Source organism: Hyperoodon ampullatus (assembly GCF_949752795.1).
Source record: "Hyperoodon ampullatus genome assembly, chromosome: 3".
Taxonomy (NCBI): domain Eukaryota; kingdom Metazoa; phylum Chordata; class Mammalia; order Artiodactyla; family Ziphiidae; genus Hyperoodon; species Hyperoodon ampullatus.
Window position 1 is genome coordinate 83409034 of NC_136916.1, and position 27884 is coordinate 83436917.

The following is a 27884-nucleotide window of genomic DNA, read 5'->3' on the forward strand; positions in this document are numbered from 1 at the left end:
AGCCCCCACCCACCCCGGCAGTTGAGGAGAGAAGCCTGTCATGCTGGTGAGTGCTGGTCGTCAGGTCTCCTCTGTGCGGGAATCTCTCTGCTTTGCCCTCTGCACTCCTATTGCTGGGTTCTCCTCTGTGGCTCCGAAACTCCCCCCGCCCCCCAGTCTCCACCAGTGACGGGGCTTCTAGTGTGTGGAAACCTTTCCTCCTTCACAGCTCCCTCCCACTGGTGCAGGTCCCGTCCCTATTCTTTTGTCTCTGGTGTTTCTTTTTTCTTTTGCCCTACCCAGGTACGTGGGGGAGTTTCTTGCCTTTTGGGAAGTTTGAGGTCTTCTGCCAGCGTTCAGTAGGTGTTCTGTAGGAGCTGTTCGACACGTAGATATATTTCTGATGCATTTGTGGGGAGGAAGGTGATGTCCTCGTCTTACTCCTCCGTCATCTTACCAACATCTCTCTCGCCGTTGGTAGTTTGATAGGCATTGCATTGAATCTGTAGATTGCTTTGGGTAGTATAGTCATTTTCGCAACATTGATTCTTCCAATTCAAGACAGGAATTCCATATGTTTTTATCATCTTTGATTTCTTTCATCAGTGTCTTATAGTTTTCTGCATACAGGTTTTTTTCCTCCTTAAGTAGGTTTATTCCTAGGTACTTTATCCTTTTTGTTTCAGTGGTAAATGGGAGTGTTTCTTTAATTTCTCTTTCTGAGTTTTAATTGTTATTATAGGAATGCAAGAGATTTCTGTGCATTAATTTTGTATCCTGCTACTTTACCAAATTCATTGATTAGCTCTAGTAGTTTTCTGGTGGCATCTTTAGGATTTTCTATGTATAGTATCATGTCATCTGCAAACAGTGTCAGTGTTTCTTCTTTTCCAGTTTGGATTCCTTTGATTTCTTTTTCTTCTCTGTTTGCCATGGCTTAAACTTCCAAAACTATGTTGAATAATAGTAGTGAATTGGGCACCCTTGTCTTGTTCCTGGTCTTAGAAGAAATGCTTTCAGTTTTTCACCATTGAGAAATCATTCTCAGTTGGCTGTGGGTTTATCATACATGGCTTTTATTATGTTGAGGTAGATTCCCTCTATGCCCACTTTCTGCAGAGTTTTTATCATAAATCGGTGTTGAATTTTGTCAAAAGCTTTCTCTGCATCTATTGAGATTATCACATGGTTTTTATCCTTCAATTTGTTAATATAGTGTATCACATTGATTGATTTGTGTACATTGAAGAATCCTTGCATTCCTGGGATAAACCCTCTTGATCATGGTGTATGATCCTTTTAATGTTCTGTTCGATTCTGTTTGCTAGTATTTTGTTGAGGATTTTTGCATGTATATTCATCAGTGATATTGGCCTGTAATTTTCTTTTTTTGTGACATCTTTGTCTGGTGTTGGTATCAGGGTGATGGTGTCCTTGTAGAAAGATTTCGGGAGCGTTCCTCCCTCTGCTACATTTTGGAAGAGTTTGCGAAGGACAGGCACTAGCTCTTCTCTAAACGTTTGATAGAATTCTCCTGTGAAACCATCTGGCCCTGAGCTTTTGTTTGTTGGAAGATTTTTAACCACAGTTTCAATTTCAGTGTTTGTGATTGGTCTGTTCATATTTTCTGTTTTTTCCTGGTTTAGTCTTGGAAGGTTGTACTTTTCTAAGAATTTGTCCATTTGTTCCAGGTTGTCCATTTTATTGGCATGTAGTTGCTTGTAGTAGTCTCAAATGATCCTTTGTATTTCTGCAGTGTCTTTTCCTTTTTCGCTTCTAATTCTGTTGATATGAGTCTTCTTCCTTTTTTTCTTGATGAGTCTGGCTAATGGTTTATCAATTTTGCTTATCTTCTCAAAGAACCAGCTTTTAGTTTTATTGATTTTTGCTATTGTTTCCTTCATTTCTTTTTCATTTATTTGTGATCTGATTTTTATGATTTCTTTCCTTCTGCGAACATTGGGTTTTTTTTTCTTATTCTTTCTCTAATTGCTTTAGGTGTAAGGTTAGGTTGTTTATTTGAGATGTTTCTTGTTTCTTAAGGTAGGATGGTATTGCTATAGACTTCCCTCTTTGAACTGCTTTTGCTGCATCCCATAGGTTTTGGGTCATCATGTTTTCATTGTCATTTGTTTGTAGGTATTTTTTGCTTTCCTCTTTGATTTCTTCAGTGATCTGTTAGTTGTTCAGTAGCATACTGTTTAGCCTCCATGTGTTTGTAATTTTTGCCTTTTTTTTTTCCCTGTAATTGATAACTAGTCTCATAGCATTATGGTCAGAAAAGATGCTTGATATCATTTCAATTCTCTTAAATTTACTGAGGCTTGATTTGACCCAAGATGTGATCTGTCCTGGAGAATGTTCCATGTGCACTTGAGAAGCAATTGTATTTTGTTGTTTTTCAATGGAATGTCCTATAAATATCAATTAAGTCCATTTGGTCTATTGTGTCATTTAAAGTTTGTGTTTCCTTATTTATTTTCTGTTTGGATGATCGGTCCATTGGTGTAAGTGGGGTGTTAAATTCCTCTACTATTATTGAAATTCTTTTGTCTGAGTCCTTGGTCTTGATGATATTGCCCATGTATTTGGAAGTGCTTCAAAACCAGCTCCCCTTTGCATAGTTTCTGCTTCCGAAAAGTCAGGTGGGTGGGGTCCTCCCAGCCTTGACTGCAGTGCTGTGCTCCTGGTTCGCTGGCTCAGGCAGTAGCCACCCCCCTGTCACACTCTCTGCTGAGTTTTTACTAACCAAAGCAGTCTGAGGTCTGGGTTTCCATTTCTTTAGTAAAAACTTCCCACGATTGATGATGATTCCCACAAGATGTCTTTGACAGCATCTGGATAGAGTTGGGGGGAGGGGTACTTTTTCTTTTCTTTTTTTCCCAGGATAAAATGGACAAGTTCCATGCTGGGCACAGGATCTGGTTCAAAGTTTGTACCATATGTCCACAGTTTTTCTTTTCTTTCATTGTGTAGGGGCCATCTCAGTTTCCATTTCTGTTTTCTCCTCTGTCTCTGAAAAATAGTGATTAGTAAGATCCATTTGTCATCCATTTTCCTTGGTAATTGGCCGTGTGTGTGTGTGTGTGTGTGTGTGTGTGTGTCTGCTTTTACCCATCCTCCTATTCCCTCTCCAGCCAGGCAGGAGGCTGGGACGGTACCAGATGGCATTCTGGGAGCCTCTGATCTGCAGGCAATGTGTTCTATCCCTTTTAAAGGTCCTCCTGCTTTATCCGCCTGTTATTTAAATAACTCCTTTTCCCTCCACTTTCTGTTTCTGCTGCTACAACTCCACATCCCATGGCCAATTCTAGAGAGGATCTAGGGTTAAATTCTAGGGCTACCTACTTCTTTTTTTCTGGAAACTGTCTTATTTATAGATGGTTTCATCTTGTATATAGAAAGTCTCAATGAATCCACTAAAAAACTATCAGAACTAATAAACATGTTCTGCAATGTGACCATGGTAAAAGATCAATATTCAAAAATCAATTGTATTCCTGTAAACTAGCAAAATGAATGGGAAAGATCGCTGAGCCCAGTGCTCCAGGTTCTGCTGGGTGGCTGGCGTAATTGCCAGATGTTGGGGTCAGACAGAGTTGAGGTGAAGTTCCAGTTCTGCTGCTTTCTAATGTTACTTCAGGTGGGTTAATTTACCTTGAATAGTCCCTTCATCTATAAAATGGGAATTGGTATGGGAAATAAGTTAGCTTATGTTACTTCTCCATAGCAAGTTGCCAAGAAATCCTGTTATCTCCAAATTCAAGACATATCCATGTTCTTCTTGAGAAGATCCCTCTAGTTGTACCCTGAAGAACAGTTTGAAGGGACCTAGAGTGAATATGGATGCATCAGTTTTGGGGCTATAGCAGTAGTTAGGTGAGTTTTGGGGCTATAGCAGTAGTTAGGTGACTGCTGATATTTAGGTGATTTCTATTCATTTAGATTTTCTTTAATTTTTTAGAAACAGTTTTCTAGCTTTCAGTGTAAAAGGCTTGAGTTTCTTTTATTAAATTTATTACGAGGAATTTTATTCTTTTGCTGCCATTGTAAGTGAGATTGCCATTTTAAATCTCATTTTTGAGCTATTCATTGCTAGTTTACAGGAATATAATTGATCTTTGAATATTGATTGCAGAACTTATTATTTCTGATAGTTCTTTAGTGGATTCATTTACTTTCTATATACAAGACCCAACCGTCTATAAATAAGATAGTTTTACTCTCTCTTTTCCAATCAGCATGCCTTTCCTTCCTCCCTTCTTTCTTTCCTTCCTTCCTTCCTTCCTTCTTTCCTTCCTTCCTTCCTTTGTTCCCTCCTTCCTAAATGCCCTGGTTAGAACCTCCAGTACAATGTTGAACAGAGGTGGTGAAAATGGACATCCTTATTTTGTTCCTGTTCATAGAAGGAAAGCATTCAATCATCTTTCTCCATTAAGTATCATGTTAACTATTGGTTTTAAGTAGATCCCTTTATTAGGTGGAGGAAGTTATCTTCTATCCCTAGTTTGTTGAGTATTTTTATCATGAAAGCGTAATGGATTTTATCAAATGCTTTTTCTGTGTCTATTAAAATGATAATATGGTTTTTATTCTTTATTTTATTATTACGGTGGGTTATTACATTGGTTGATTTTCAGATGTTCAACCAACCCTGCGTTCCTGGTAGAAATCCCACTTGACCATTGTCTATAACATTTTTTACTCATTGCTGTATTTGGTTTGCTCCACAAAGCTCTCTGCTGCTTTCTCCTCTGGTCTGTGTCTGGTTTCTACTCTTGCTTCCTTAGAGTCCTTTTCTCTTTTGAAAACTAGAGCAGTCAGAGAAATCTTCTTAAAACATGTTAGATCATTGCTGAAAATCCTGTAGTGAATCCCTCACTTGGAGTGAAAGGAAGGCCTTTAGAGTGCTTACCAGGCTCTACATGAATAGTTCCCTGTTACTGCTCACCCCAGCTCCTGCTCCTCTCCTCTCCTCTGTTTTGGCTCCAGCAGCCCTGGCCAACTTGCTCTTCCTTGAACAGGTCAGGCCTATTGTCATTTTAGAGGGTCTGACCATGCTTCCTTCTGATATTCATATAGCAACTTTCTTCCCTCCTTCATGCCTTTGCTCAGAATTTCCCTTCTCCATGAAGCCTACTGTAGCCAAACTTGCAAGCCAGCCCTGTGCATCTTATCTCTTTACCTTGTTCTTACTTTTCTTTTTTTCCCCCTCATAGCACTGACCACATTTTAGAATGCTAATTTAATGTATTCCTCAAAAATACTGATTACCTATTAACTATTTCTTTCACCCTAACCCTTTTGAGTACAAGAACCTTTGGTTTATCAGTTTATCCCAGCACATAGTAAGTGCTCAGTAAATATTTGTTGAATGAATAGACAGTGTATATAAAGCTCCTAGGGCCTGATATTTGGAAAAGGTTCAACAAATATTCGATGGTGTTCTGTTTTCAAATACTATTAAATGGTGGGGGTAGAATAAGGCAAAGCAAAATGTTTTTTCTTTTCTGGAGTTTGCAGGCTGAAAGAGGAGACAGACATTAATAAAATAGTCATGAAATGAGTGAAGAATTACAAACTAAATTGAGCAATTAAAAAGGGTGGGTTGCAAAGGATGAACACAGCAATTACAGGGCCTGGACCTAGGCTAGGTGTCACAGAAGTCTTTCCTAAGGAAGTGACACCTGAGTTAGGACGTGAAGGAGGAGGGGAAGGTCTAGAGCATTTTAGGCTGTGTCATTAGCAAGGACAAAGGACAAGTTATGGGAACATGTTCCAAAGCTTGGAAAAAGGCCAGAGGGGCAGAACCACAGAGAGTAAGAGGGTGGTATGAAACTAGGCTGGAGCCGGTGACAGGAGCCAGACTTTGTAGGGTCTCCTAGACCATGTTTTAGGATTTGGATTTTTATCCAAGAGTGAAAGGGGGCATGGGAGTGGCAATGTGAGGTTTCCTTAATCAGTTGTTCTTGGGAAGATCACTCTAGTTGCAGCTGAAAGAACAGTTTGAAGGGGTCCTAGAGTTGATATGAACAGATCCATTCTGGAGTTTCACAGTAGTTAGGTGAGAGATATTTGGGTGATTTTAATTTATTCCATTAACTTATGCTCAACTATATTTTCTTTTTCCTTTTAATGTTTGAATTTTATTTTATTTTTTTATATAGCAGGTTCTTATTAGTCATCAATTTTATACACATCAGTGTATACATGTCAATCCCAATCTCCCAATTCATCCCACCCCCACCCCCCTGCCACTTTCCCCACTTAGTGTCCATTCGTTTGTTCTCTACGTCTGTGTCTCAATTTCTGCCCTGCAAACCAGTTCATCTGTACCATTTTTCTAGGTTCCACATATATGCGTTAATATACGATATTTGTTTTTCTGACTTACTTCACTGTGTATGACAGCCTCTAGATCCATCCACGTCTCAATAATGACCCAATTTCGTTCCTTTTTATGGCTGAGCATTATTCCATTGTATATATGTACCACATCTTCTTCATCCATTCGTCTGTTGATGGGCATTTAGGTTGCTTCCATGACCTGGCTATTGTAAATAGTGCTGCAATGAACATTGGAGTGCATGTGTATTTTGGAATTATGGTTTTCTCTTGGTATATGCCCAGTAGTGGGATTGCTGGATCATATGGTAATTCTATTTTTAGTTTTTTAAGGAACCTCCATACTGTTCTCCATAGTGGCTGTATCAATTTAAATTCCCACCAACAGTGCAAGAGGGTTCCCTTTTCTCCATACCCTCTCCAGCATTTGTTGTTTGTAGATTTCCTGATGATGCCCATTCTAACTGTTGTGAGGTGATACCTCATTGTAGTTTTGATTTGCATTTCTCTAATAATTAGTGATGTTGAGCAACTTTTCATGTGCCTCTTGCCCATCTGTATGTCTTCTTTGGAGAAATGTCTGTTTAGGTCTTCTGTCCATTTTTGGATTGGGTTGTTTGTTTATTTAATATTGAGCTGCATGAGCTGTTTATATATTTTGGAGATTAATCCTTTGTCTATTGATTCCTTTGCAAATATTTTCTCCCATTCTGAGGGTTGTCTTTTCGTCTTGCTTATGTTTTCCTTTGCTGTGCAAAAGCTTTTAAGTTTCATTAGGTCCCATTTGTTTATTTTTGTTTTTATTTCCATTACTCTAGGAGGTGGATCAGAAAAGATCTTGCTGTGATTTATGTAAAAGAGTGTTCTTCCTGTGTTTTCCTCTGAGAGCTTTATAGTGTCCGGTCTTACATTTAGCTCCCTAATCCATTTTGAATTTATTTTTGTGTATGGTGTTAGGGAGTGTTCTAATTTCATTCTTTTACATGTAGCTGTCCAGTTTTCCCAGCACCACTTATTGAAGAGACTGTCTTTTCTCCATTGTATATCCTTGCCTCCTTTGTCATAGATTAGTTGAGCATAGGTGCGTGGGTTTACCTCTGGGCTTTCTGTCTTGTTGCATTGATCTATGTTTCTGTTCTTGTGCCAGTACCATATTGTCTTGATTACTGTAGCTTTGTAGTACAGTCTGAAGTCAGGGAGTCTGATTCCTCCAGCTGCGTTTTTTTTCCCTCAAGACTGCTTTGGCTATTCGGGGTCTTTTGTGTCTCCATACAAATTTTAAGATCTTTTGTTCTAGTTCTCTAAAAATTGCCATTGGTAATTTGATAGGGATTGCAGTGAATCTGTAGATTGCTTTCAGTAGTATAGTCATTTTCACAATATTGATTCTTCCAATCCAAGAACATGGTATATCTCTCCATCTGTTGGTATCATCTTTAATTTCTTTCATCACTGTCTAATAGTTTTCTGCATACAGGTCTTTTGTCTCCTAGTAGGTTTATTCCTAGGTCTTTTATTCTTTTTGTTGCAATGGTAAGTGGGAGTTTTCCCTTAATTTCTCTTTCAGATTTTTCATCATTAGTGTATAGGAAAACAAGAGATTTCTATGCATTAATTTTGTATCATGCATCTTTACCAAATTCATTGATTAGCTCTAGTAGTTTTCTGGTGGCATCTTTAGGATTCTCTATGTATAGTTTCAGGTCATCTGCAAACGGTGACAGTTTTACTTCTTCTTTTCCAATTTGTATTCTTTTTATTTGTTTTTCTTCTACGATTGCCGCGACTAGGACTTCCAAAACTACGTTGAATAATAGTGGTGATAGTGGACATCCTTGTCTTGTTCCTGATCTTACAAGAAATGCTTTCAGTTTTTCACCATTGAGAATGATGTTTGCTGTGGGTTTGTCATATATGGTCTTTATTATGTTGAGGTAGGTTCCCTCCATGCCCACTTTCTGGAGAGTTTTTATCATAAATGGGTGTTGGATTTTGTCAAAAGCTTTTTCTGCATCTATTGAGATGATCATATGGTTTTTATTCTTCAGTTTGTTAATCTGGTATATCACATTGATTGATTTGCATATATTGAAGACTCCTTGCATCTCTGGGATAAATCCCACTTGATCATGGTGTGTGATCCTTTTAATGTGTTGTTGGATTCTGTTTGCTGGTATTTTGTTGAGGATTTTTGCATGTATATTCATCAGTGATATTGTTCTGTAATTTTCTTTTTTTGTAGTATCTTTGTCTGGTTTTGGTATCAGGGTGATGGTGGCCTCATATAATAAGTTTGGGAGCGTTCCTTCCTCTGCAATTTTGTGGCAGAGTTTGGGAAGGATGGGTGTTAGCTCTTCTCTAAATATTTGATAGAATTCACCTGTGAAGCCATCTGGTCCTGGACTTTTGTTGGAAGATTTTTCATCACAGCTTCAATTTCATTACTTGTGATTGGTCTGTTCATATTTTCTGTTTCTTCCTGGTTCAGTCTTGAAAGGTTTTACCTTTCTAAGAATTTGTCCATTTCTTCCAGGTTGTCCATTTTATTGGCATAGAGTTGCTTATAGTAGTCTCTTAGGATGCTTTGTATTTCTGCAGTGTCTGTTGTAACTTCTCCTTTTTCATTTCTAATTTTATTGAATTGAGTCCTCTCCCTCTTTTTCTTGATGAGTCTGGCTAATTGTTTATCAACTTTTTTTTAATCTTCTCAAAGAACCAGCTTTTAGTTTTACTGATGTTTGCTGTTGTTTTCTTTGTTTCTATTTCATTTATTTCTGCTCTGATCTTTATGATTTCTTTCCTTCTGATAACTTTGGGTTTTGTTTGTTCTTCTTTCTCTAGTTCCTTTTGGTGTAAGGTTAGATTGCTTATTTGAGATTTTTCTTGTTTCTTGAGGTAGGCTTGTCTAGCTATAAACTTCCCTCTTAGAACCACTTTTGATGTATCCCATAGGTTTTGGATCGTCGTGTTTTCATTGTCATTTGTCTCTACGTATTGTTTGTTTTCCTCTGATTTCTTCAGTGATCTCTTGGTTATTTAGTAACGTATTGTTTAGCCTCCATGTGTTTGTGTTTTTTACATTTTTCCCCCTGTAATTCATTTCTAATCTCACAGTGTTGTAGTCAGAAAAGATGCTTGATATGATTTCAATTTTCTTAAGTTTACTGAGGCTTGATTCGTGCTCCAAGATGTGATCTATCCTGGAGAATGTTCCATGTGCACTTGAGAAGAAAGTGTAGTCTGCTGTTTTTGGATGGAATGTCCTATAAATATGAATTAAATCTATCTGGCTATTGTGTCATTTAAAGCTTGTGTTTCCTTATTAATTTTCTGTTTGGATGATCTGTCCATTGGTGTAAGTGAGGTCTTAAAGTCCCCCACTATTATTGTGTTACTGTCAATTTTCTCTTTTATAGCTGTTAGCAGTTTCCTATGTATTGAGGTGTTCCTATGTTGGGTGCATATATGTTTATAATTGTTATATCTTCTTCTTGGATTGATCCCTTGATCATTACGTAGTGTCCTTCCTTGTCTCTTGTAACATTCTTTATTTTAAAGTCTCTTTTACCTGATATGAGTATTGCTTTCTTTTGATTTCCATTTTCCTGGACTATCTTTTCCATCCCCTCACTTTCAGTCTATATGTGTCCCTAGGTCTGAAGTGGGTCTCTTCTAGACACCACATATATGGGTCTTGTTTTTGTATCCATTCAGCAAGCCTGTGTCTTTTGGTTGGAGCATTTAATCCATTCACGTTTCAGGTAATTATCGATATGTATGTTCCTATGACCATTTTCTTAATTGTCTTGGGTTTGTTTTTGTAGGTCCTTTCTTCTCTTGTGTTTCGCACTTTGAAAAGTTCCTTTAGCATTTGTTGTAGAGCTGGTTTGGTGGTGCTGACTTCTCTTAGCTTTTGCTTGTCTGTAACGCTTTTGATTTCTTCATCGAATCTGAATGTGACCCTTGCTGGGTAGAGTAATCTTGGTTGTAGTTTCTTCCCTTTCATCACTTTAAGTATATCATGCCACTCCCTTCTGGCTTGTGGAGTTTCTGCTGAGAAATCAGCTGTTAATCTTATGGGAGTTCTTTGTATGTTATTTGTTGTTTTTCCCTTGCTGCTTTCAGTAATTTGTCTTTGTCTTTAATTTTGCCAATTTGATTACTATGTGTCTCAGCGTGTTTCTCCTTGGGTTTATCCTGTATGGGACTGTCTGTGCTTCCTGGACTTGGGTGGTTCTTTCCTTTCCAATGTTAGGGAAGTTTTCGACTCTAATCTCTTCAAATACTTTCTTGGGTCCTTTTTCTCTCTCTTCTCCTTCTGGGACACCCTATAATGTGAATGTTGTTACGTTAACAGCCAGAGGTCTCTTAGGCTGTCTTCATTTCTTTTCATTCTTTTTTCTTTATTCTGTTTCACAGCATTGAATTCCACCATTCTGTCTGCCAGGTCACTTATCCGTTCTTCCACGTCAATTATTCTGCTATTGATTCCTTCTACTGTAGTTTTCATTTCAGTTATTGTATTGTTCATCTCTGTTTGTTTGTTCTTTAATTCTTGCAGATCTTTGTTAAACATTTCTTGTATCTTCTCAGTCTTTGCCTCCATTCTTTTTCCAAGGTCCTGGATCATCTTCACTATCATGATTCTGAATTCTTTTTCTGGAAGGTTGCGTATCTCCACTTCATTTAGTTGTTTTTCTGGGGTTTTATCTTGTTCCTTCATCTGATACGTAGCCCTCTGCCTTTTCTTCTTGTCTATCTTTCAGTGAATGTGGTTTTTGTTCCACAGGCTGCTGGATTGTAGTTCCTCTTGCTTCTCTCCCATCTTTGGCTAATGTGACACTTACCATGTATTTTCTGCTGTATCATGTCACTGTTTGGATTCATGTTTATTTATTAATTTATCATACTATTAGCTACCTTCTAGAGGGTTGAGATCTGGGAGTCCCCTTGAATCTTCCTCGCAACATCAATGAGTAACTGAGCCAGATTGATACTGTCCTCTAAACCAGTTATTCTCAAAAGTTAATATGCATATGAGTTATCTGCTAGAATAAATGTACTGATTCAGCAGGCCAGCGATGGGGCTTGAGAGTCTGCATTTCTATTTGGCTCTCAGGAAATATGAAGGTGCAGGTGGGAGACCCATGGTTTGAGTAGCAAGACTCTAAACTTCCCTTTAACCCCTCTCTCTTCCTTCTTCCTCTACGTCACTCTTTTGGCTGGGCACCCTGTTACCTCAGATCCTCCTAACTGACCTGCCTGAAGCCTGTTCTTCCCCACCACCAGTGTATCCCTTATAAAACTATTATCTACCAGAGCCCTACCTCCATGGTGAACTCGCCCAAACAAATGTGCCATGCAAATCGTAAATGCAGAGTTGCCCTAAGACCTGACCTGTGATCTAAGGACCTGGGTAGGTATTTTGCTTGGGACATCCCCATTCTTCCTTTTCCTGCTTCTGTGGCTTCCTTCTTCTCTGCTAACCTCCTCTGATGAACTCAATATGGCTACTCTGCTTTTCCCCAAAGTACTGATATTCATTTTCTTCCAACCCAAGCCAGGCCCTGTGCACTGTGGCTCACAGATTTTCCACACTGGCTTGGGCTGCCAGCAACACCTTCAACGTGCCCTTTCTTAAATCCACTGTTGCCCCGCTGTTTGGCCAAAACTGCCCGCCTTAGCCAGGCATGATGGTAACCACTTGCATGGATTGTCTCCCAGCAAGAGACAACTTTGTCTCCTTGGACATTTATTTCCAAGTGTTAGACAAGAAGGGGTCCCCTTCTCAGGGCCTTGGAAGAGGTCCTCCTTCCTGCAACAGCACTATGTCGTGTTACAAAAGAGCATAGCTGAGGAAGCTGAAAGTTGATTAGAGGAAATCATGGTTGGGAAGGAGAAATGATGTAGTCTATTGGTGAAAACTAGCCTTGCCTTCTTTATGACTGCCCTGCAGTTGTTTGGTCTCACAGAGCTGGGGGTCATCCCAGACATGGGTTTGCATCAGTGAGTTTCAGGCCACTGCTTTGCAGGATTCCCTCGTGGGTTATGGGAAGCAGTAAGGTTTCAAGTGCCTACTTTCTGTTTTAGTTTATTTTTATTCATTCCTTTGTTATTATTATTATTTTTTTACTGTCAGCTCTGTTGCTCAATAGTAAATAATATATTGCAAAGAGAATTGTCCCTTATCAACTGGGCAGAGACCAGGGCAAAGAAAGTACCGAGAGAGATTCTGGAGAACAATGGATGTGGAGGAAGAAAAAATGGGAAGTGAGATTCCTGGGTTTGGGGCCCCAGTTCTGCTGACATGTCTATATAATCTTGGAAGGGTGATCTAGCCTCTTTGGCCTGTTCCCCCAGTTCTCAGAAGGGTTCTGGGGACATATCACTGTTTAACAGGCCTTAAGCATAAGTTAGTAGGGCTGTGCAGAATCCTTCTCTTCTTTAATGAAAAAAAGGACACATTCTCCCTCCCACAGTGTCCTCAGTGCCATGAAGTTTTCCTCTGCCCTGTAAGTGGGTCTTTGTGTGACCTTCCCAGGCTCAGGGAGTAGACTGAAGGGTCACTAAGACCTGAGCCAAATGCATTTTCATTCTGTATGCCTCCCCTCACTGCAAAGGCTGTCAAATTCCTTCACGGAAGAAAACAATGAATTTGGAAGGAAAATGCAATGTAACCATTTTTTACCCTAAGGAACCAGCTTCGCTTTCCAATGTGTGAATGTTTTCTAGTGTGTTCCCAGGGCCATGATGTCTCAAGAAGTTTGCAGTGCACTGCTGTACTCACTCAACCTCCAAGTCCCACCCCCTCCCAACCCATTCTCCAGAGTCCCCAGGGTTTCCAGGTATAAATCGAGGGACTGCAAGAGCTCTGGCTGGAAGGAGCACAGCGTGAGGAAGTTGGTGGAAGGTGGGAGGCAAGAGGGGGAGGGGAAGAGACTTTCAGCAGAGGAAGGGACTCTTGAGACCCATTTGCAAGACAGACACTTCACTCAGCGTGATTTCTACATTTGTGCCCCTTTAATGGTCAGCAGTAGAATCAATGGAGTGCCTGCCACCTGGTTAATATTGGGGCAGTTATGTGGCAGCAATGAGCCGGCCAGCTATGGGATCCATGGGCTGACAAAAAGACCATTGAACATCGACTTTTCCACTTCTCTTTCTCTTTCCCCAGGGCAGCCACTGAAGTTCTGGCAGCATTGCTGAAATCCAGTAAGTGCCTCTTTTGAAACGTGGTTATTTCTTTCCCCTCTGAGCTCAGTGAAAGATGCTCTTCTGTCTCCATGGCTCATTTTCAACCTGGAAGGCAGTAGAGCCATTCCTGGAGCTTTGGGGTGAGATGGAGGATATTACGGCAGTTCTAACTCGGGGCTGCAAAGAGAGAGTTAATCTCTCTCTCTGTGGCGGTGCCATTCATAATGCTGCCAAGACAACTGACTCTAAGTGGAGTATGTTGTCTACTGCAGACCCGAGGAACTCTCCAGCTCCTTCTAATTGGACCAGCAGCTTTTAAGGACTGTTGGAATAAACTGCAGGTTCCAGTGGGATTGTCCTATGGAAGAAAGGTTTATGACAGTGGGTGGGAAGCATGATTCTTGCCTTTGATTCACAACTCAGCTAGTGACTATATTCTTGGGCAGATGGGGTGTTGGAATCGCTTGGAGAGTGTAGATGCTGATAACCAATTTATATTAAAAAATTGGCTCTTTCCTCAGTTACTTGAGTGATTGCAAAAGAATAGCTCTGGGAGTCTGAATAATTTGAGAATTGTTTTTGTTTGTTTGCCTTGTAGCTCTGGTCTAATTACATTGGGAGTCAATTTCATGTGTGCAATATAGTAGAAGGCACCATGCACTTGGGAGTGAAGAAGTTTCAGCTTAATGTTTTTATTTTTTTTCCCTTCCTTACCTCTTCATCTATTTTAATTTGGCATCTTGGAAACCAGCTGCTTCAATTGTGATATTTGTTCCTCTATAGGGAGCCCGAGGCATGTGGGTAATAGGTGAACTTTAATAAAACTTACAAATAAATAAATGAAAATCAAAACACCTTCTCCCCCAACCATGTATCTCTGTCAACTCTAAGTGCAGAGAAAGAGTCACATCACATAGTGCTTCCCTTTGTAGACTGAAAAAATAATTGAAGCTTGAATTCATTTGGTTTGTTGGAACTTGATACAGTACACAAGTCTATCCACAGCTGCCTGACCTGCAGGGAGAGTGAAGGAAGTTAGAGCAGGTTGGGGAATGAAGAGTGAGGGGTTAGGAAGCCCTTGAGGTAGGAGCGGGGGAGAAAGTGTTACCTGCGGGTTATGGGGAGAGAACGGTTCATTCTCCATACTGAACTTGACTCAGGTTTGGCATCTGGGTTTTCATTATTTGCCTGCTCACTCTGTCTGCTCACCTGATTATAACACCAGGTGTTGGAGGAAGCAAGGTGGGGAAGTTCTTGGATTGCAGGAGGTAAAGATGCTGAGAACGGCTGGGTAAGCCAGCCGGCGAGTGCTGTGCCTTAGGAAAGTAGCTTTCTCCTGGATCCTCCCTGCCCAGCTTTGGCAGTAGAGGCCTGATGTTTCATGGGGACAGAGCCCTGCTAGTGTTATCAAATGCAGGGGGTGGGGGTCCCGCTGCTTGCTGCTTACAAAATCAATTATATACTCGCAAATGTTGGTAGAAAGGAAAGATGCCTTTAATCAGAATGCTGGCAATCTGGGGAGATGGTAGACTCAGCCTCCCCCGACAACCACCTCTGAAGATTCGTCCATGATACTTTTAAAGGGCAGGAGGGAAGTAATCTCAGTTAGTCATTGAGATAGGGGGTCAGAATCATCACCATCCCTCACTGTGTGCAGGCTTGTAGACTTCTGGTGATCTTCCTCTAAGATGTTACCTTGTTCATGCAGTTTGGTCCGTTCGGGAGATTACTGACGGGGAAGCTAGGGAAGAGGTCTGGTCATCTGTTAATTACTTATTCTTCATTTCTACTTCTTTGATCTATGGAAAGAACTGATGAGTTAGGCAAGGTATTGTGTGATTAAAAGATTTGAAAGGTGTACTTGGGCCGGAGATTGTAGAGAATTGGGGTGCCTGATTTAAAATTAGTTAAATGGTGCAAACGAACTTATTTACAAAAGTGATATAGAGTCACAGATGTAGAAGACAAACTTATGGTTACCAGCAGCGAAAGGGTTGGGGAGGGATAAATTGGGAGATTGGGATTGACATATACACACCACTATATATAAAATAGATAACTAATAGGGACATACTGTATAGCACAGGGAACTCAATAATCTGTAATGACCTATATGGGAAAAGAATCTAAAAAAGTGTGGATATATGTATGTGTATAACTGATTCACTTTGCTGTACACCTGAAACTAACAACATTGTAAATCAACTATATTCCAATAAAAATACAAAAAAAAAAGTTAGTTACAATCTAGCTTTGCTAAAGTGACGAGAAAGTGGCTTCCTGCTGAGAGCAGTTTCCTGCAAAGAGCTGTTTACACTAGCTAAGGCTGACTTATTTTTTTACCCATACACACACCCCCCTGAAGCTCAGAGTTGAGTGTCCTGATACACCATGTGTAAAAATCTGAATGTAGTCACATGACAGTTATTAACTATTTCTGTGTAAAACATGATGCATGGGCCCAGGAGAAACCAATAGCCAGTGCAAATACCGTCTGATTCAGGCTTAGAGCCTTAAGTGGGTTTCCAACGTGCTAGTTGTGCTTAGCAAATGGAGTACACTGCACTAGGGGCTCAGTTTTAGAGTTTCTAACTTCTACTCTCCCTCCAGAGCTCAGCTCAGACCTCATTCCCTCTGAAAACACTTCCCCTGGCTACCAAGACCAGGCTGGATGCCCCTCCTCTATGCTCCCATAGGCTCTCCCAACACGACATTGATTATGCTGCATTGAATTTGCTGTTGCCCATCTCTCCCAGCAGATTGCAAACTTTTGAGGGCAAGGGTCATCTTTGCTGATTGTTGTATTACTTGCATCAGCACAATAAAAAGCCTAAAATAAATATTTGTGTACTAAATGTTTAAGTGAATGAATGAGTTATAATATCTACATGTATAAAAAAAGGCAATACCGCCCCCTACTACCCTGTACTACTGAATCCAACGACCCATGCATAGAAGCAGTGATATTAGTTCTAATTTCTGTTTAACGATACAAATAGACTGTCAGGGAAATGATAGCCTGCCATCCTCCACGTATAAAACAAGTTTTATTGTCGCATTAGAAGGATGTATAGGGTTATTTGCTAATTCTGCTGAGCTGTCCACATAGACTTTTGTCTGAGTCTCAGGTTCATCCTAACACAAGAGAGCTGGATGAGAACTTCTCTTATGGTCTTTCTACCACTAAATACTCAGCCTTCATGTCTATCAGGGTTTCTCAACCTTAACAGCCTTGCATTTTGAACTGGATAATTCTTAGTTGTTGAGGCCTGTCCTGTGCATTTTGGAATGTTTAGCAGCATCCCTGGCCTTTTGTCACCAGGTGAGATTGCCAGTTATAATGACTAAGATTTGTCTCTAGACACTGCTAATTGTCCCCTGGGATGTGAAAATTGCCTCCTTCTGAGAATCACTGTTGCATATTTGATCACACATTAGCTGAAGCTCATTCAGGGTTTCAGATGATCCCTCCCAAATACTTTTATTGGTATTTCATAGAAACGCTCTTCTTGCATAATTGATCTTAAATTCCCCAGCACTGGTGTCATTCCTGTGGGTTCACATGAAGTAAGAATACGATGGCAGAAAGTCTTTATGAACATGCAGAAGTTACTTGGGAGGGAGGAGGTTCTAGAGATCTAGAGGATCATAGAACAAGGACAGCAGAAATTTCCATTGCAGGGCTTCCCTGGTGGTGCAGTGGTTGAGAGTGCGCCTGCCAATGCAGGGGACACGGGTTCGTGCCCAGGTCCGGGAAGATCCCACATCCCGCGGAGCGGCTGGGCCTGTGAGCCATGGCCGCTAAGCCTGCGCGTCCAGAGCCTGTGCTCTGCAACAGGAGAGGCCTGCGAACCGCAAAAAGAAAAAAAAAGAAAGTTCCATTGCAATTGCCAACTCCCATGTGTGGGTAGGATTCTGAGATCATATTTGAGCTCAGCAGGCAAGAGGGCTGTTTTTTCTTTTTTAAATTTATTTTTTATTGAAGTATAGTTGATGTACAGTATTATACAAGTCACAGGTATACAATATAGTGATTCACAATTTTTAAAGGTTATACTCCATTTATAGTTCTTATGAAATATTGGCTATATTCCCTGTGTTGTACAGTATATCTTTGTAGATTATTTTATACCTAAAAGTTTGTACCTCTTAATCTCATACCCCTATACTGCCCCTCCCCACTTCCCTCTCCCTACTGGTAACCACTAATTTGTTCTCTATATCTGTGAGTCTGCTTCTTTGTTTTTATATTCACTAGTTTGTTGTATTTTTTTTTAGATTCCACATATAAGTGATAGGATACAGTATTTGTCTTTCTCTGTCTGACTTATTCATTTAGCATAATGCTCTCCAAGTCCATACAAGTTGCTGCAAATGGCAAATTTTCATTCTTTTTTATGGCTGCATAGTATTCCATTGTATATGTGTATACCACATCTTCTTTATCCATTCATCTGTTGATGGACACTTAGGTTGCTTCCATATCTTGGCAATCATAAATAATGCTGCTATGAACATTGGGATGCATGTATCTTTTTGAATTAGTGTTTTGTTTTCTTTTTGGGTATACACCAGGAGTGGAATGGCTGGGTCATATGGTAGTTGTATTTTTAGCTTTTTGAGAAACCTCCATAGTGTTTTCCACAGTGGCTGCACCAGTTCCCACAAACAATGTAGGAAGGTTCAAGAGTGCTGTGTTTAAATAGCAAAGTCTTTCATGGATTTGGGGAGGAGCAGTTGCCATCTTTGTTCTACCAGCCTAACGAAAGTATTGTGTGGCATGTAAGGTCTGGGTATGGATGGTACCACTGCACTTAGGCTGGGGTTGCTGTGGGGGGGATGAGTGTCATGGAATTCTCTAGTTGCTTCAAATGCCTTCATGCATAAGTAAGACTTGACATCGAATGTCTGTCAATTTACATCCCAGATGAGTTTGTGTCCACTGAACCCAAATGCAGGAAGTCAGTTTCTGTCTAAAATTCAAACCCTCACCATCTGGCACTGATATCTGGGAATATTTATGTGAACCTTTATCTCCTGAAAGCAAACTCTTTTTAGCTGGTGATTATTCTGGCCTTGATACTTATCAGTATAAAAGTTGGGCATTTTAGTATATCTCTATAATTGCATTACAAAAGGAGAACATTTCCCAGTTAAAATAGAGCCAGGAGGACATATCTACTACCTTGGGGGCAGTAAACATGGGTGGGCTTGTGAATCTTAGGTCAACAAGGCCCTATGACGTAGTGGGTGGTGGGAGGCAACCCTCACCAGTAACAGGGAGAGCAGGGCTGAGGGATCTGGGAGCCTTGGAGCTGCCCACCATAACAGAAAGAAAGGGAAAGAGCACCAGGTTGCATAAGAACAATTTTGTTATTTTGTCTCAGCCCTTTCTTCCATCAAGTAGCTATTGCATGAGAAGCCAGTGTAGGAAAGGTAGATGGCGGACAGAGAGAAACGAACCAAAAGACAGCTCTCATCTCTTTCCTTTTCCGAGGAACAGCATGCAAAGTAAAGCCTTGGAAGTCCTAGGCCTCTTGTCCAATTATTTCCGAAATTTAGAATCCTAAAAATTAAAGTCATTGCTCATTCAAGGGTCCTTTTTGTATGTATGTGGGCTAGAACGGTCTAATCCAGATTCCATACTTTGATTGTATCAGTTCCCCTCTCTCTACCTACGCATGTACAAACACTAAATTTTCCTGTATTGAAAGCTTTGCCCTTTTATGCTTTACCCTGCACAAAAACATTTAGCTTTATATTACCAAAACTTAATAAGGCTTTGATTAATAAATAATGCTTCTATTGCAGGCAGTTTTTTCTCTAATTAATAAAAATAAGACATGGTCCTTTGCCCCTGTCCCTTTTTAAAAAAAAAATTAATTTCTTTATTGAAGTATAGTTGATTTACAATGTGTTAATTTCTGGTGTACAGCAAAGTGACTCAGTTATACACATATATACATTCTTTTATTTATTCCTTTCCATTATCGTTTATCCCAGGATATTGAATATAGTTCCCTGTGTAATACAGCAGAACCTTATTGTTTATCCATCCTATATGTGATAATCTGCATCTACTAACCCCAAACTCCCAGTCCATCCCTCCCCCAATGCCCCCTCCTCCTTGGTAACCACAAGTCTGTTCTCTATATCTGTGAGTCAGTTTTTGTTTCATATTTCATTTTATTTTATTTTTCAACCAAGTTATGTCTAGTTTATTTATATACTTTAAAAATTTTTATTGGACTGTCGTTGATTTACAATGTTGTGTTAGTTTCTGCCGTACAGCAAAGTGAATCAGTTACATGTACACGTATATCCATTCTCTTTTAGATTCTTTTCCCATATAGGTCATTACAGAGTATCGAGTCGAGTTCCCTGTGCTATACAGCATTTGTGTCATATTTTAGGTTCCACATATAAGTGATCTCATATGGTATCTGTCTTTCTCTTTCTGACTCATTTCACTTAGTATGATAATCTCTAGGTCCATCCATGTGCCCTTGTCCCTTTTTCTATCTGCATCCACTCTGCCTTTCTCTCTTTTATCTGTGTCTCTACCTGGACTTCTGTGTCTCTTTTTCCTTTTTTTCCCCTCATCTTCTTCTCCTTTCTCATTGGCGTCTCCACCTCTCCCTTTTTCTTTCTGCTCCCTAACACCCTTTTGTGAGCATTAGGTATAAATGCAGTTTGGAGAAGTGGTGGCCTGGCAGTGGTGCTTGGAATGAGCGTGCACCGTGGGATTCTGCCTGATCTGTACTGGCTCCAGGGATGAATCTTCACGTAACGCCTTGGTAGTAACCTTGCTGCCCAGCTTTAAAGGTCACATTCTCGCAACAAGGAAAGACCTGAAGCACTTTCTGGTTCAGGCCCTACATCTTAGTAAGAGGATGATGGGTCTACTTCAGACCACTCTCCAACTTCAGCATGAGCATTCAGAGGAGCCTGGGAGTTTGCATAAGTTGGGGCAATGGGGAGGGTGCAGGGAATGGGAAAGTGAGTTAGTAAAGGGAGGGAGACAGAGAAGAAAGAAGGGAGGGAGAGATGCAAGGGAGCTCGTGGGAAGTTTGGCAGGAAGAGGAGGTTCTCTGGTGTCTTCCTCGGTGAGCTCTGCCCGGCTGGCTCACGGGGTCAGCGCAGCCTGTTGCTGGCGGGGGTATAGGAAGGAGGGGACTTCTGGCGCCTAGAGTCCTGATCATGGCCAGACACCTCAAGCTCTCAACGGTCCTCTACTATGGCCTGGCAGTCAGCAGTGTAGGGACTGGAGGACTTGGTGGCCAGATAGTTGCTCTACAGCAAAATGTCAGAGAAGGGGCCATGTTTGAAAAGCCCCAACTGAGGCTTTTGTAGGAATTCTAGGAGCTCTGAGGAGTTCTCAGAATGGCATCAGTGTTTTAGGATGGTTGGCAGTGTGATTCCTTTGAACTTCTGACATACACCAGTAGCCGTAGGGTGGCACAGACTTCACAGGGCTCATATGTACAATCTGTGTTCCCACGGGGCCTGGAATCTGTCCTCCTGGCTTCCCAGGCTGCCTGGACAAGCCTGGTGCCCCAGGGTTCTGCCCACGGAGTGTTTCCCCTTCAATTTCCAGAGGAGGGCCATGGAGTCTGACCATCAGAGCTGGAAAAGACCTTCGAGGTTGTTTAGTGCAGTGGTGTTCAAACATTTTTTTCTTTGAGAACTCAGAGCCCTGTCTGTCCATTTCCCAATGATTCTCCCCTAAGGTGGCCTCTGAGACACGTTCACAAAAATATAGGGCTCCCTGAGAACCCAGAAAACTACTAATCTTTCTAAAAATTGAAATATATTTGACACTTAACATTGTGTACATGTAACACATTTACGTTATAGATTTACATTCTAGATTTGCTATATCTATATTGCTATATTGCTATTATAGCAATCATTTGCACCTCTGTCACATCACATAATTATCATTTCTTTTTAGTGGTTGGAATAATTAAGATCTAGTATCTTAGTGAGTTTGATGACTACAATACAAATTGTTGTCTAGATCCCAGAAAACTGTTGGTCTTATCCACCCCTCTCCGCATTTTCACACAGGGAAACTGAGGACCAGAGAGAGGGAGTGACCCACCCAGATCTCTGAGACTTAGAAGGTTTCTTGTCCAGCTAACACTGGTTCTTTCTTTTGTCTCAGCACAAATGTCTCTGTCAAGGGTATTGACAACCCCCCATCTCTGCCCAGGGTTAGGTTTCCAATTAAACCTTTTCACTATATTTATACTAACTCTAAATATACTAACTATAATTAAGAAGTAACTATACTGTAATCAGTGAGTCCTATATTTTTGCATATGTGTTTGTGTGTATGCATTTTTGTGTACGTATGCACGTATTTTCCCTGCAGGGTCTACCTCCATGGGCACTGGGGTCCCTGTCATAGGCCGCACACCTCACATTGAGCTGTACCCAGAGAACCTCTAACACACTAATGTTAAGTAAAGAAGGATTCCAGTTTCGTGACTTAAGCCTCATACATTTGCTTCCAATATGCCTTAATGAAGAGGCCAGCCCAATTCCTGTCCCCAGAAAGAATCAAACTGTGGTGTGATTATAGACCCGACGTCCTTTCTGCCATCATAACTTCTGGAGAAGCAGGCCCTATATTTCTGTGATGATCCAGAAATCTGCTTCAAGTAATATTGCTAGAATTTTGCATTTGTCACACTGGGATGGACTGCTGTGATGGACTTTGTATGAATGCAGACTAGCAAACTACATCCGTCACACGGTGGGATTGAAATGACAACGCACACGTGTACCATTTATCGACTGCTTAGCGTGTCAACCACTGTATATACCGCTGCATGTACGTGCCTAGTAAGGGGGTATCATCATCACCATTTCACAGGTGTAGGAACTGAGGCCTGGAGAGGTTGGGCTACAGAGCTTACCTGCTGTAGACCCTGGGACCTGAGCTCTGTGCACACCAAGGAGAGATGAACAAGGGTAGGTTTATTTAGCCCAAAGAAGATAAGATCCAAATCTGAAAAGAAGCTAAATAAATACTTTCTAAGTATTAGAAGGATTTGTGTGCGTGTGTGTGTGGTGGGAGCATCTGTCATTTAGTTTAGGAAAGAGCATCACACGGTCCATCCCATACAAGCATCTGAAGGGGACCCAGTGAGAGGTGCCAATACACCAGCATGGCTGTGCAAAGGGCCAGAGTCTCTGCTGTGAGGCTGAGCATCAGGTGAGGCTGATGAATGACGGGGTGAGTGAGAGGAGAAGGGAAGAGGGCCGGGAAGGATTACAGCTGCTAGTTCCCTTTCCTTGATGGCTTTGTCAGGCCCCCGAGTTGGGGGTGGGTGCTGATGGTCCCTGGCCACAGACCGCAGCTCATGTACTTCCTCTTCCTGCCATGTGGTGGTGCTGTTCTTCTAGTTATCTTGGCCGCGCTAGTCCAATATTTATTTTCGGTGAGTAATTTGTTTATCAGGAGGTTATTTTAATCTAATTTTGGCCATATTTGCTATTCCACACTATCTGTGCTTCCCAGCGTTAGCAGCTTGCATGTCTTGAAGGAAATTAGCTGAAGATGGTCCCGGAGGCATTCGCTCAGCCATTATTTAAGGGAGCTGGGAGGAGACAGGGTGAGCGGAGCCCAAGCCCGGTGTTGGAAAAGTTGCTGGAATTTGTTGCACTCCCAGTGAGGTTAGCGGGGTTGAGAGGGACTTACCGAGGGTAGGGAGCATCTCGCATCTCGCGCAGCTTTTTTGAGGGCTGCCTCTGGTAGAGAGCAGAGAATCCTGCAGTTGCTTTTCCCCATCTCCCCTGAACCCTTGTGATAACCTGTTACCTTCTTCACCTTTGCTGCCAAGGCCAAAGGCACGACTTAAGTAAGATGCCCATCTGCCTTCCCATGGTTCACAGGCATCCCACATCCCATTTGATGATATGTTTCATGAACTGTTCTCTGCGATCCCTCAAGGAAGAGGGCAGGAAGGTGGGGAGTGATAAGAGAATTATTGTTTATTAGAGTACCTTCAGGGAATAATGCTCATAAGTATTAATTACAGAGCCCTGGCACTTGCCAGGCACGTTATAGTCCCATTTTACATACAAGGAAGTTGTAGTTAGGAGAGGTTAATCATTTTTTCCCCAAGATCCCATGAATGGTAAGTGGAGAGCTGAAATTCAAACCTCGTTGTGACTGTCTTCAAAGCAGAAAATCTTCCTATTTCAAGGATGAGTCTCACCTTCCACATGGAGTCAGGAAACGTGGACTTGGCTGATGGGCATGGGACCTGAAATTAGTTCTTTGTCATTGTACTTGACTTCAGTTGGTTTTCCAAAAATGGGAGGGCTGTACAAGTTGAGTGGTTTGAGGGTGCTTTAGTAGAAGAAACTTTTTTTTTTTTAAAAGAAATCCTCTGAGGAGATGACACATCTAAAGCAGATAAAACGGGAGCAGAAGTGGGAGATCCCAGCGAATCACAGCCTGGCCTTTCCCTTTTCACCTCTTCTTTCCCTGGCTCGTGATTGATGCTGAGAAACTTCCATGGAAGTTCCTCAGGGCTCGAAAGAATCAAGTTTGAAAACCTCTGAAATAAATATTCTCATGGGGCACTTTCAGAGCTCGGTAAATTGTCAGAGATTATAATTTAAAGACGGGCTGATGCATCCTTTAGGAGGTTTGGAACACGTGCTCGTTTTTACTGTGTGGTGGTCCTAAGGAAGAGCTAGTCAAGTTTGACTCAGAGAGAGATGTAAAATTGTTATCTTCATCCTTGAGCCTTAGTCAAGTAACTTTTGAGTCTCTTGGGATTAAGACGCCGAATTAAACAATTAAACTGGACCTAATTAAATGAGAAGGGTCAGCTTCCGGTGGAAATGACAATGGTTGTTAGTATAGGCAAGATGGTGAACTACCTTCCCAAGATGGCCAGGATGTTCCCAGGCACCCACACGGGGTCTAACAGAACTGTGGATGGCGGTGGTGTGTTTTCCTTGCCTGACAAACTGTTGTCTGCAAAAAACCTTGTTGTAATAAGGTTGCAGCCAATCCTGGTTCTCACAACTAAGCAGGCTGCTGTGTTTCAACCAGATTATCCTGTTTTCTGGCACTAAAGACCTGGTTCTATCTCTAGGGCTTTCCCTCTGGCCTGATTATCTGTCTGCCTGTAGGTTTGGGCCATGATGTTGCTTTGACAACAGGGTGAATGTGTTCAAGGAAGCTCAGGCTCGTGTGTGAAGGTCGTGTGTGTTTGCTAAAAGCTCAAACCTCTTACTCTAGAAGGTTGATCCACACACACTTACGTACTTTGTTTTCATTCTGGGGAATCGGGTTAACATCCAGGATTGCTGAGCTCTAAATGTTCTGGATTTCAGAACTTGTGTCACCCTGGCATAATGAATGACTGGCTATGGATTGACAAAGATAAGGTATCACAAAGATTGAAAGAGATAGACAAAAAGATAAACATCTCAGAGCTCTGAAAGTGCACAGTAGCTTCCTCATCCCATTCAGGATTGACTGTACAATTATTCGTTTATGTCAGGATGTAAGTCAGATGCTTCCAACAGACTTCTAATAATAGCAGTTTGCAGAGCACTTTTTCATATATTATCTCATTTAATGCTCACCGTAGTCCTGCAAGACAGGTAAATATTTAACTCTTCTGGAGCAGCAGTTCTCAGCGTGAGTGATTTTGTCCCAAGGGAACATTTAACAAGGTCTGGAGACATTTTTCATTGCTACATCTGCAGGGGGTGTGGGCGCTCCTGGCATCATGTGGGTAGAGGTCAGGATGCTGCTAAATATCCTACAGTGCACAGGGCAGCTGCCCCCGACCCTACGACCTAATATTCGGCCTCAGATGTCCATAGTTCCAGGCTGGGAAACTGTTCTATACAAAACATTGAGGTTCAGAGAGGTTGGCTGACTTGCCCAAGATTGCATGATGTGTACTTGGCACAGTGAGACTGAAATCCCACTTCATTTCACTACCAGAGGGTTTCAAATCTTTAATTTTTATTTTAAAGAAATAAATTGTAGGTATTAAACTTGAAATGAAAACCTTGGCAGAGCCATTGCATGTAAACAGCTGATGGTGGAGCTGTTCTGGTGGCAGCAGGGGTCAGAGACCCTGCTCAGCCTCTTCCTTAGCCCCTCCCCCTAATCCCAGGGACACCCAGGCTGCCTGGCAACTGCTACGCCCATACAAGGAGACCCAGAGAACATTAGGCCCCTGTTGGCATCCACAGATCTTCTGGATTTCCCTGAGCTGTTCCATTTTTCTGAGTAGAGGATGACAGCATCTGAGTGTGTGTTTTAGTGCGATGTGTTGGGCAGTGGAGGGGAGGCATGCGGGTCAAGCAGGAGGCTGCTGCGGGCACATTCCAGGCGGTAGGGAAGGGGCACTCGGAGGACCACGGGGGATAGGAGTGGAGTTCAAACAAGGAAGCGCAAGGCTCACGCTTGCTTCGGGACTTTTCAGTGCTGTGCTACCGTATGACATCAGACCAAAGGACAGCGGGCCAGGAGCACAGAGGCTGAGCTCTTTACCTTGCTCTGCGCATGCTCAAGGCCTGGAAGCATAATGCAGTGTGAACCAATTTGCACGTGATGTTTGCACGTGCAGATTTGTTTTCCTGTAGTCCACACTGCTTGTCTGTACTCTGGCCAGAAGCAGGCAACGCCACTGACAGACAGGTGTCTCCCTCGTCCATTGACAGAGAAAGGCAGGCGGGGAAGTGCTCTGTTTTTCTTCTTCCAGGTATAAATCCTGGCTTTCTTCTTTAAGTGTTGCCTTCTGATGAGTAAACAGTGGAAATGGCAAAATGAAACTAGGAGGAAGTTCTCTACAATAACCCAGAAGGGACTGGGGCTCGTCTTAGGGCTTAGCAGGTGCTTCTTTCCCTACGAAGAATCCAGACTCAAAAGAAAACTCTGGATGGATAGGAAAACTCCTGGGAAATTTTAGGTCCAGGCAAAGATGATCATTCCTAAGGGCTTTCTTGCAGAGATGTGAAAAACAAATAACAAAAAGGAGAGTGAGAAAATCTGACCGACATATCTGCCCCCTCCACCTGATTTTGCACAACCCGCTGTGATGAATGTCAAAGCGGTGGGGGTCCCGCATTCTGATCTCTGCCCTACTGCTCTCCCCTCACTTTCTTCACCTGGCTTTAGCTTCCAGACTTTTTGTTATTTGCACTCACCAAATTTGGGCTTTTCTACTTGCTCTGCTGTCCAGATTTCTAGAATTTTCTGTCCCCGGATCTCTGCAGCCTGATTCTTTCCTACATTCCGGTTTCAGTGCTAATGCCCCCTCCTCAAAGAGTTGCCCCAGCCACCCAGTCTAAAGTAGCAGCCCCACCAGTCCCTCTAGAATCATTCTTTGATTTTCACTGTAGCACTCGTCATTGTCTGAAGTTACCTAATTTGTGTGTGTGTGTGTGTGTGTGCATCTATTTGGATCTGAGAGTCTCCCCAGCTCCCCCATGGGAATGCAAGCCCCTAAGAGTAGAGACTTTGTGCATCTCATTTCCTGCTCTAATATCCCCAGTGCCTACAATACTGCCTGGCACATACTAGCACGTAGTAGTTGTTAAGTGTGTTTGTTGAAAGAGTGAATGGTGGTTCCTGGAGTTTAGGGGGTATGAGTATGGTTTTAGCTGATAATTCACCGCATACCTAGACACAGCAAGATCTGGCTTTCAGGGCAAACTGTCTCTGCTTATTCCCATATGCTGAGCAAACCTCTCAAGCGATCATTGCTTGCTGGGAACAAGCTCCTTTTAGAGAATTTTCAAACTAAATATTGAAAAATTAATCCTACTTCCTCAAATCTAGGATGTCATTGACTATAAGATGCTCCAATTTTTATGTGCCATGAAGAGCGAAAAAATGCTGCCAGTTGTCATTGAAACATCATCATTGGTAAGAAGCATCTTAATTCTGGAAATGCTAAAATGTGAAAAAATATATGCCTTAGAATTGATAAAGTACAAGGTGAGATTGATTCATCATATGGGATACAGGGAAGTGGCAGGGGGTTCTGGTCTGGAGTATGTCCCTATTTGTTAGTGGTCCCTTCCCCTGTAGCACTGCAGCCTAATACCTTGGACATGGTACTCTCCAAGGACCAGAGGAAGAGCTGGGTGTGTGGAGGAAGAGGCAGATATGGCTTCTGAGGCTTTCTCAAGAGTGGAGAAACTTCTATGGCTTGGGAATATATCTGTGGAAAGGTATTAGAAGCAGTTGGTGATTCAAAAAAACCCAACCAGCAGTAGGCGAGTCTAGGTTTAAAACAATGCTCTGAAGGATGGTTTCTCAGCCTTCTTAGCCACTCTTTCTGAAGCTTAGGAAAAGCATCTTTCATTTTCAAAAG

At 41.7% G+C, this 27884-nt stretch overlaps 1 protein-coding gene across 1 annotated transcript in view; it reads left to right on the top strand.

The window, feature by feature from the left end:
- The window catches only part of LOC307049543 (cytosolic carboxypeptidase 4-like), a gene marked incomplete at both ends in the record, with an annotated part of 109411 nt that overhangs the window by 26689 nt on the left and 54838 nt on the right, over positions 1–27884 (top strand). Inside the window, 1 exon segment of the mRNA XM_079699103.1 lies at positions 13499–13536. Coding sequence (XP_079555229.1) covers positions 13499–13536 — 38 coding nt within the window.